Source organism: Nicotiana tomentosiformis, chromosome 2 (assembly GCF_000390325.3).
Source record: "Nicotiana tomentosiformis chromosome 2, ASM39032v3, whole genome shotgun sequence".
In the NCBI taxonomy this organism is placed as follows: domain Eukaryota; kingdom Viridiplantae; phylum Streptophyta; class Magnoliopsida; order Solanales; family Solanaceae; genus Nicotiana; species Nicotiana tomentosiformis.
In genome coordinates, this window is record NC_090813.1 from 43,426,138 (window position 1) to 43,436,663 (window position 10,526).

At 37.3% G+C, this 10,526-nt stretch overlaps 1 protein-coding gene and 1 long non-coding RNA gene across 9 annotated transcripts; one reads left to right on the forward strand and one right to left on the reverse strand.

Moving 5' to 3' along the window:
• Positions 1-4,564: 4,564 nt before the first annotated feature.
• LOC104115580 (uncharacterized) lies at positions 4,565-8,720 on the reverse strand. 7 transcript variants are annotated; one of them, XR_011413834.1, is made up of 6 exons: positions 8,134-8,428; positions 7,174-7,236; positions 6,852-7,096; positions 6,425-6,756; positions 5,555-5,804; positions 4,565-5,203 (listed from the first exon to the last, which is right to left on the reverse strand). It is a non-coding gene; the product is annotated as an uncharacterized lncRNA (long non-coding RNA). The 7 variants fall into 7 exon arrangements; XR_011413833.1 differs by having other exon boundaries at positions 5,550-5,804; positions 6,425-7,096; positions 8,134-8,720; XR_011413832.1 differs by having other exon boundaries at positions 6,425-7,096; positions 8,245-8,435.
• A 252-nt stretch (positions 8,721-8,972) lies between these two features.
• LOC104115604 (abscisic acid and environmental stress-inducible protein TAS14-like) lies at positions 8,973-10,156 on the forward strand. Of its 2 annotated transcripts, XM_018777392.3 has the most exons (3): positions 8,973-9,218; positions 9,315-9,466; positions 9,643-10,156. In XM_018777392.3, the coding sequence occupies exons 1-3, from the start codon at positions 9,119-9,121 to the stop codon at positions 9,835-9,837; spliced, it is 447 nt and encodes a 148-aa protein (XP_018632908.1). In that variant the 5' UTR covers positions 8,973-9,118; the 3' UTR covers positions 9,838-10,156. The 2 variants fall into 2 exon arrangements, with proteins under 2 accessions (XP_018632908.1, XP_009624572.1); XM_009626277.4 differs by having other exon boundaries at positions 8,973-9,466.
• Positions 10,157-10,526: the final 370 nt, after the last annotated feature.

Here is a 10,526-nt window from a genome sequence, read left to right on the forward strand (position 1 = left end):
ATGTTAGATAACCTAAAGGAGGCGTTTTTGGCTTATATATTGCGTACAAAAGTCGTGCCAAAGCTCTCCTATTCCTAGTCCAAATCGGCTTCAGGGATTGATGCTAAGGTGGATGCGACGCATCCACCTCGTCCTCCATTTCAATTTTGCCTGCGAAGGTGGATGCGACGCATCCACCTTGTCCTCTATTTCTCAGCTTTGCATGCGAGGGTGGATGCGACGCATCCACCCCTAGTTCCTCCATCTCAGCTTTGCCCAGGTGCGGATGCTATGGCGGATGCTATGGGCTGACTTCACTGCTAAGGGTGCGCGAACTGATCTTTTTCTAGATTGGATGCGACGCATCCAATCTCTCTTCCTCTACCTAGAGCACCTTTTCTTCATATTTTTGCACTCCAAACACCCTAATTCACCACACACAACTCAATTAGTCATAAAACCAATAATTAAACCATGTTGGGCATTTTAAAGATCAAATAACATCAAGAAGCGGTTAAAACATGGGTAAAGTAACATCAACACATATCGAAATATGCCAAACATCACTACCCCACACTTAAACCTTTGTTCGTCCTCGAACAAACCATCCTATAGTAGACAAAACAAAATTAAGCTCTTATCATTCAAAGCACACTGCACCTATGACCATGGTTATTTGCAACAATTAGGCTCTAGACTATGCATCACACAAACTTCCCTTTACTTATGCCCTTCTTTAAACATATTCGAACAAAGACAACATGCTCACAACAACTCTAACCTCAAAAACCGACTCAATATCACTATGCACTCATGGCTTGAACACCCAACATCATAGAGAAGTCTAATAACGTTACCTATCCCTCGTGAAACCATGTGCCCTCACAACAAGAACAAGAGAGCGAGTTCAATCCATACATTCGAATCTCATGATCAAATATATTTTAATGACTCACATATATCAAAGAAAATCACTCACTCTCACAGAGAAGTCACATGCATGCAATTGGTACCATAGGCTTGCCCTTAATGTAAATCTCTACTAATGTAAGCTCGCTCGATCTAAAATCAATTAGGACTTTTTCATGGTTGTAATGTGGGCTAAGGGAAAGGTAGGATATATTTTAGGAATAGTGACTCAACCTCCTAAGCACTTTAACACATCATCAAATAACTTAAGCGCAAATTCTTCAACACCACTTCAATTTCATAAATAATATCACCCCAACAATATTTCCTCTTTCTTTAAGCACTACTTTAATTCATACCCACTAGCAAGAACAAGACAACAATTTATTCCTCTATATTTTTCTTTCTTTTTTTTTTCAGATTTTCCTCTTCTTTTTTTTTTTTTAATTTCCGCTAGTGGTGTATTATTTTACAAAATAAGTGTACCCTTCTTTCTTTCATTGGTTCCACTCAAAAGTCACCCCACACTTAGTCTCTTCTTACTTCTTTTAGCGCTCATCTAACAATTAAAGTGCTTTAAGAGGTAAAAGGATCAAAATAATGTCAATTAAGAATAAAAAGGGTATAGGCTTGTAATGTGGGTACCAAATAAAAGGTCTACAGGCTCAAAAGGGTTAACTAGGGATAGATTTTATTTGTGATAAGCAATAAGCTCAAAAAGATCAAAGAAAGCCTAAAATTATTTTTCAAACCGAGCATCACCTAAAATTTCGCTTCAACTCACATACCGGGCAAGTTCTAGACACAAGTACAATACATGGACAACATAAAAACCTCACCACACATGGCACATGACTCACTAAAGACGACCACATTCCGACTCTCAAGCAATACAAGTATTCACGGAGCCACGAGATATTAAGTATTAAACACAAAGTGAACATAAGTCATGTAAACGAGACATAGGCACCACAAAACATGCTGTCCAATTTAACAAGGCATCATCAATAAATTCAAATCATACAGAAGATACTACACATGCCAAAGTATAAATATGTTACTATCAAACAAGTCAAGGGCGCCTAGGTTCATCATTCTTGCTCCTTTTATTCCCTAAATTCCTAATCTACTCAGAAAAAAAGCTACCTGGTTCAAACTACATCCCATGGAAAAGAACCGAGGCACAAAGAAAAACCACAGGGGATTATTACTACCTAAAGAAAGCTAAAAGACATATTTTGGATTTTAGTTTAGACTTTAATCCCTCAAGAAAACTGTCTAGGAGATCAATCGTCGGGAAAAGTCCAATTTTTCTACTTTTTTTTTTTCACAAAAGCTACTACACTTTAGAATGAGTACTACAACTAAGCTAAAATAGCACAGAAACTCATCCAAACGATCTTCTCACCCCACACTTAAAATTTTGCAATGTCCTCAATGCACACTATAAATAATAAGAGGGTAAACGAGACTCCTGATAGGCCAAAGGCCGAAGCAATAGCGGCTCACGAGGTACTCAGACTTCCCCCAGGCATCGTCCTTTGTGTGGGCACCCCACACTTAGTCCTCACCATCTAGCTCGCTTTTGCACTCTTCTAATGGCTTTGCTTCCTATGCTCATAATCCTACAAAATAAAAATAAATACTACAAAATAATAAAAATAAAATAAAATAAAAAGTAAACAAAAATAAAAGAAAGCAGTAAAGCTGGGTTGCCTCCCAACAAGCGCTTGATTTAACGTAGTGGCACGACTTGAACCACTTTCTGCCTCCACCTCGAACTTATGAATTGTACCCCTAACATGGCATCCAGTCTGTGGCTATGCTCCTTTGGTGGGGATACAAAAATAAATAGGCCAAGTAACAAATTTTTCACTCTATACTTCTCGGCCTTTATATGAGGAATGTAATTTTTTCTCTCTGGCACGACAAATCCAAGAATGTAAGCATCTTGTTCCTCTTCCATTGACTCCTCCAAAGGCTTAGATGACTCGATTTCCATGTCATCATCCAAATACAATGTCGAAAAATGTTTAGAATGAGAACCAACACGCCCTAACTTTGGAATTGTATTACTATTTATATCCTCATATGTGCACACATTAGAGTCTTCAAATATAACATTATTTGCTACCTCGTATTGCTCTAGTGTACTTTTCTCAACATGGGCATCATCAACAGAAATATGCTCGAATGATTGGCTCTCCACTTTTAGCTCCTCAATTTGGCGTATAAGCTCCTTTTCAGCTTCTGACAACTCATTACTATTTTGTTGGGCGATAGACGCAACAACCTTTGCATTTAATTTATCTTGCAAGTCGTGAATAGTAGTGACAAATTTATCGATCCCTTGTCCTAGTTTAGATCTTTCCTCTATAAAGTGTCTCATCCCATCAGTAAGTTCCTCACGTTGAGCTTCATATATTTCTAACTTTTCAGCCTGTTCTACCAGCCAAGTTTGGCTCAAAATCTCCTCTTTTTCAAAAATTTTCTCTTGCTGGTACTCGCTCTCTTCATTCAATTCTTCCATATTGGCCTTCATTCTTGTGATTGCTGCCCTCATTTTTTTCATATCTTTTTTGAGTTCATCCTGTTGCTCTGCTACTTGCCTCAAAATATCCCTAATATATGCATCAGGTTCCATATCCTGTACTTCATTGCCCCTATCAAACTCAGAAACATCATTAGAAAGATCATAATAAGGGCTCAGAGAAGGATGAACAAAATTAGGACAACCATCCCAATGGCCATCTTGACCACCACACATATTACAAATATTTCACTCAAAGGATTGAGATTGTGCGCACAAATCGGTCCCGGGAATATTCTGATAATTTTTTCACCAGTGGGGTCCTCCACAATATGGACAAGGATCATCAAAATAAGAATAACCATCATTCGAATAATTTTCATTCCAAGATGCCATGCTAAAATAAATAAAAAATACTAACTAAACTAAAATAAAATAAAAAACATGAATAGATAAAAAAAATGTCTAATCTAGAAAAATAGCTATTTTCTGAGTCCCCGGCAACGGCGCCAAAAACTTGTTGCGACCAAACACACTCACGCAAGTATACGCGGTCGTCAAGTAATAAAGTGACTAAAAGTCGGATGTCGAACCCACGAGGACTTATGATTAACTATTAACTAAATTAGACTATCCTAATTATCTAAACAAGAATTAAACCTAAAAATATTTTATTCTAAACTAATTAAATAAGAAAATATAAATAATGAACTTTGAACAGAGAAAGAGCAGATTTTTATGATATCAATGTAATGAAAACGATCTAGGGTTATGGGCTATCTAACAATCCTATTGTATTCTTCAATTGAATTGACCGACTAATTTATCTAGCTTATTGGTTGACAGGGTTAATATTGCTCATAAGAATCTGTCGAGTTCTTACTCGCCTATTCAAGCTAACCTAACGCCTATATGTCTATGGAGTTAGAATCAACAAGAACGCATTTATAATTCCTGTAAATCAACCAAGCAAGGCAATTAGGTATATGTCTATCCTAACCACGAATCCGTTCCCCGATGCCCGAGTTCAAGAACTTGCCCTACTCAATCCTATATGCAATATAGAATTCCCACTTTCGAGTTCAATTCTAGATTCGTAGATAATATTCAATTGGTGATCAAGCAATTAAATAATTAAGTGCAAGATTGAATAAATAAACTAATATGATAAATCAAGAAGTCAAAATCAATATCCGAATAACAATAGTCATGAAAGAATCACAACCCTAGAACGTGAAGTTTAGCTCCACATAGACATGGTAGCCAAACAACAAATCATACAAAGAAACATAAAAATTACTAAGTTTGGTGGGAGAAAGATGAAACTTGATGAATTCCAACCTCCACAGCTTTTTCGTGGCTTTTTCCCTCTCCCCAATATGTTAGATAACCTAAAGGAGGCGTTTTTGGCTTATATATTGCGTACAAAAATCGTGGGCCAAAGCTCTCCTATTCCTAGTCCAAATCGGCTTCAGGGATTGATGCTAAGGTGGATGCGACGCATCCACCTCGTCCTCCATTTCAATTTTGCCTGCGAAGGTGGATGCGACGCATCCACCTTGTCCTCTATTTCTCAGCTTTGCATGCGAGGGTGGATGCGACGCATCCACCCCTAGTTCCTCCATCTCAGCTTTGCCCAGGTGCGGATGCTATGGCGGATGCTATGGGCTGACTTCACTGCTAAAGGTGCGCGAACTGATCTTTTTCTAGATTGGATGCGACGCATCCAATCTCTCTTCCTCTACCTAGAGCACCTTTTCTTCATATTTTTGCACTCCAAATACCCTAATTCACCACACACAACTCAATTAGTCATAAAACCAATAATTAAACCATGTTGGGAATTTTAAAGATCAAATAACATCAAGAAGCGGTTAAAACATGGGTAAAGTAACATCAACACATATCGAAATATGCCAAACATCAGCTCTCAACAAGATGATGATGATAAACTATTAAGTAAAATAGCACCAGGTGATATGGATCTAAAAGATAGCAGCAGTTAGTTAACAAGATGATAAACTATTGTGAAAAATAAAGTACAGCAACAGTGAAATAAATTAGCCGTCGACAGAACTTTAGGAATCAATTTTTCGTGAAAACACTTATGGATAATGGAGTTGGACTTAACAATACCAATTAACGAAATTCCTGTTAGGTCACCAGAGCTGCTCGTTGCCTGCGATTATCTGTCTCGATTGCTTGAAATTTCTGAGCATTCTCATAAAGTGAATCAACACCAGATGTGCAATAAGGAGACATTCTCTTTAGGGATCTTGATGAGATTAAACAAGACTCTTGTCCTCTATTTTTTCCTTCAGTGGCTAAACCACCAGTTTCTCCAAGAACTTTAGTATGGGCATCAAGTTGCAGCTTGATCACAATCCTACAAAAGAAAAGAATAGTGCGATCAGGGAAGGCAAGGAAAGAAACAGATTCTGAATTTTTTCTACAAATTATTAAAAGACACACCATATGCATCAAATATAAATTCACCTGCTTATTACTATAAGCACATCAAATACAATACTGTGTAAGGACAACTAAATAGACGTATAAAAGTGTTCTCACTTCGCATAGAGGCTACCGAAACTGCCATCAATTAGAATAATAATTTATAATTCGATTTGATGCGTATAATCTAGAACACTTAACCAGCAAGGTCAAACCCACTTCCCATATTATTCAAGCTACAAGGATTATACCTTGTCAAGTCCATTTTTGCTACAGAGACCGAACTCATAGAAACACATATACACAAATAAAATAATTCTCATAAAAAGATCTAGTTAAAAAGATATATGGACTCAAACAAAACATAATGGATCTGACGTAGACAGTAATACAAAATAATCCTGTCAAATGAACTTTTTCTAATTAAAAACAAAGGCAGGGAAATAGCAGATAAATCATGAGAGCAACTCCAACTTATTACAAACTTTTATAACAACCTTAGATTTCTTTGTAAAGCCAAAACAAAATAATAAAATGAAAAAGAATATGTACCTTTCTGATCAAAATCCATTTGCCATCTTTCCAATTTTGTCGATCTCTCATGCCTGATATATGAATGCTAAGTTTCAGAGAGCAACCAAGTAGTCTCACCAAATAACGATCACGTGGTAACATACTGAGCACGATGGCAACTTTCCAAGAGCAGTCATTATATACCTCCACAATGTCCCCAGGTGCCCAAGTCTCCACACACTGCACTACAGGGGGCAGGGCCTTATCATCTTCCTTGATACCCTTTCTTCGATATTTTCACTTTACATTGGTGAACCAGAACCATATCTGACAACTGCAACTGTGGCCATTACCAGACACTATCTCGGCAGCTAAAGGGATGCAGAAATATTGCAATAGTGTAAGTTTGACGCATTATATGACCAGTAGTAATATTTTCATTAGCATCAAAGCAGAATTGTCTTACTTTGGCAAATGAGATGGAAAGCTAACCAATGATGTTAGGTATAGCAGCTATCATTAAAGACTGCAAATAGGACAAGAAACTCGAGTATCCACTTGTACAAAATAGGCAAGCAAAAGAAAAGGGGAAGCAGAATTCCTAGTGATGCCATTATCTTACCCCTTTCCCCCAATGTACTCGACAATTTGACCACTAGATATTGCTCCGACCATAGCACCCACATTAGATAACGAACCGAACAAAGAGAACTGAAAAGATTAACTTTAGTCAGAAATTGCTCTCAAGCAAATGAATCGAAATATATAAAGCAAGAATGACTCGTTACCTAAGAAACAGTGAGCTTCAGATCTTTGGTAATAGTAGTTTGCGCAGGCAAAGAATAACCAGACTACAGTAACAATAACAACAAGAACAAAAAATGTAAAACAATAGATCAAGCAGAGACATATATACGCACACAAACACATGTACATACATACATATATACATACATAGCAGCAATATAAAACTGGTATGCATCCACGACAGTGCAAGTTACACAGAGACACTTCAACCTCTACATTAACTACGCATTTAGTTAGAAAATTGCCATAACAAATTGTAATCCCAGAAAAGAAATTGTATTCCCAATAAATAAGTAACTTTTATGCCAAGCGATCCCTTATGACTTAATATCAGCCAAGAAATTGCAGACTACATAATGAAAACTTCAATCTCTAAAATTACTACAGATTTAGGTTACAAGAATCAATAGAAATCTCAATAAAGACTCCGCCTTTTAGCCAAAATTGATCCTTTAACCACTAAGAAAGAAAGGTAAAACAGGCAACAAAAAATCACATGTAGTACTATCACACTTTTCATTGAAGGAATAAGTTGGAAACAGAGAGAAGCCATTATACATTTTAAGAAGTATGTACATCCTTTTTGTATTTGTGCAGAATCGATCACTTCACAAATTACGACAATTATTCTTTTGCAGTCAAAACCTTTGATGTGTAAGAAAGATGATGATCACATGAGCATTATTTACAACCATTCTTATATCATTTAGCCCAAGCGAAATGAGAACAAAAACCATTGATACTCCTCAAGAGAAATACACATAGAGATGAATCACAAACAGTTAAAAAATAGAGAAGACAGAAATATGCATAAGAAATTTAACAGAAATGGTAATTCATTGAAGAATTTTCTCAAACACCTAGAGACCAAAATCCGTTGATACTCCTCAAGAGAAATATGGATAAAGATGAATCAAAGAGATGACAAAAGAGGTACCCACCAGAAAATACTATTGACGGAAGAAAACACACTGAAGTGCACACTTGACAACAAGAGGAAAGACGGAGAGCACAGACATTCTGGATTTTTCTTAAGTTGAAGATGGTGTTACCTCTACACGATTGTTCGAGATTTAGCTGAAAAACCAGCGGTACTTCCACGCGCTAAAATTGGAATCCACGTGTTAAGCTATATAATCAAATGTATAGCTGTGAAAGTTTTAAAATGACAAAAATATCCTCATTTTAGTTTTTATTTTCATATAAGCTCACATGTTGACCTTGAGGTGCCAACTATTCCCTCTTATTAGTGAGTAGTAATATATGTCATAAGGATGAGTCATAGGTGCTGCCTCTCTTACCATGCCACGTTTAAGGCTATTTGAATTCCCAGTCCCAAATTATTGGTATGTACTCCTTAGTCCATATACCCCCAAAATGAAATTTCCTCTTCCCTTTGTTGGATGTAGCAATAATTTGTCATTAACCTCCTTGTCCTTGTCCTTGTAATAGCAGCGAAGTGTCACATTAGTTTTTCAGTTAAAAATCTTCTTCCATCTTTATGTCCAGTTGACACTGGCCAATACACTTGTCTTCCATTCTATGCTCTTAACCTCGCTCAGTGTAAAGCTGCGAAGTGTCACCTTCATTTTGTTCTAGTTGCGTAAGTTGCACTATTGCAATCAAATATCTTCTTCCAATCTTTTAATTATTACTCCTCTCTTTATCTCCCAGCCGACACTCACCACCTGTCTTCAACTCTCTGCTGCCACGATCACTCTTCGTTATCCTAAAACCCTCAACTCCATTAGTCACTTAACACCTGTTATGCCTCGAACTAGCCTTTCCAGCTTCTCCTTTCCCTATATAAATCTCAACTCCCCGCAGCTCACTCCATCACAACAAACCAAACTGCAAGTAGAATAATATTCTAGTTCTCTTAATTCGTCTAGCTTTGTTTGTTCAAGTTTTCTTTACTAGAAAGAGATGGCACAATACAACGAGGGATACGGTAGCCAGGGGCAAATGCGCCAGACTGATGAATATGGAAACCGGGTCCAAGAAAGTGGGGGCATGGGCAGTACTGGTGCCTATGGAACTCAGCAAGGTATGGGGGGCATAGGTGGTGGAGAATATGGAACCCAAGGCCAAGGTACTGGTATGGGGACCACTGGTGGTGGAGCCTATGGAACTCAGGGTGGTACTGGAATGGGGGCTATGGGTGGAGATCAGTATGGAACCCAAGGTACTGGAATGGGTATGGGTACTGGTGGTATGCATACTCAGCACCATGAGGGCCAACAACAGCTTCGTCGATCCGACAGCTCTAGCTCTGTAAGTTAAAGATCTTTCACATGGAGTATATAAAAGTGTCATTTCTTTCAAAGACAAAAGAAAAAGGAAAGTGTCATATAAAATGGAATATTGGGAGTTTTTTGTTCCTCCATTTGATATTACTTTGTGAAATATACCCTTCTAACGTGATTTTATTTATGTGGTTTAATTTGCAGTCTGAGGATGATGGAGAAGGTGGAAGAAGGAAGAAGGGAATGAAGGAGAAGATAATGGAGAAGATGCCAGGAGGACATGCCCAACAGGAAGGTGAGTATAACCAACATGCGCAAACAACTTATACTAGTACTGAAGGAGGAGAGAAGAAGGGAATGATGGACAAAATCAAGGACAAGATCCCTGGGATGCACTGAGAACAAGTTGATCAGCTTGTTCCTTAATTTGTTTTCATTTCCAGCTTATAAGTAACAAATAAGTGTCTAAAAAGCGCTTGATTTTATTTCATGCACTCGTGAGTCGTGAGTTTTCTTCACGTTGTATGTTTGAAGTTGTGTAAGGGCAATGTGCTGACTCTATGTGTATATAGGCGGCGGCCATGCTCGCTTCTGTGTATTAAGAAGAACAGTGAGTTTACTACTCAATATGTATCTTGTTAAGGTGTTGTGGTGTCCCATGTTTAATGCTGTACGTACTCTTTGGAACTAATATATGAGTTTAAGTTGTGTTGTATAATTTTACACTATCTAAGTTTAGTTGACATATAATAGTACTCCATAATGGTAACTCTTAAAAGAGGGCTAAATGGGTCTCTTGAACTGTTTTTTTTTTTTTTTTTCTTTATACTGTGCTGCTATTTCCTACAAATATTTTCCAATAAAGCGATGTAGGTCTTTTTTCTTTTCTTTTTGTTTATGTCCTTTAATTTTTCCTTTGTGGTATCATTTTCTTCCTTCTAGATTGTAGTCTTAGGATGTTATTTCTGTTGTTGTGACTACTATTATTATGAATGAATAAGTTGTGCTCTTCAAATTTTATTCAAACAATAAACTACTACGTAATTTTATGGTAACAAATGAAAGGGAAAGAAATTAAGAAGGAAGCT

Excerpts from the sequence above, each read along its gene's own strand:
- LOC104115604 (XM_009626277.4), top strand. The coding sequence starts at position 9,119 with ATGGCACAATACAACGAGGGATACGGTAGCCAGGGGCAAATGCGCCAG. Across the intron at positions 9,467-9,642 it reads GATCCGACAGCTCTAGCTCT|TCTGAGGATGATGGAGAAGG; the intron begins GTAAGTTAAAGA and ends TTTAATTTGCAG.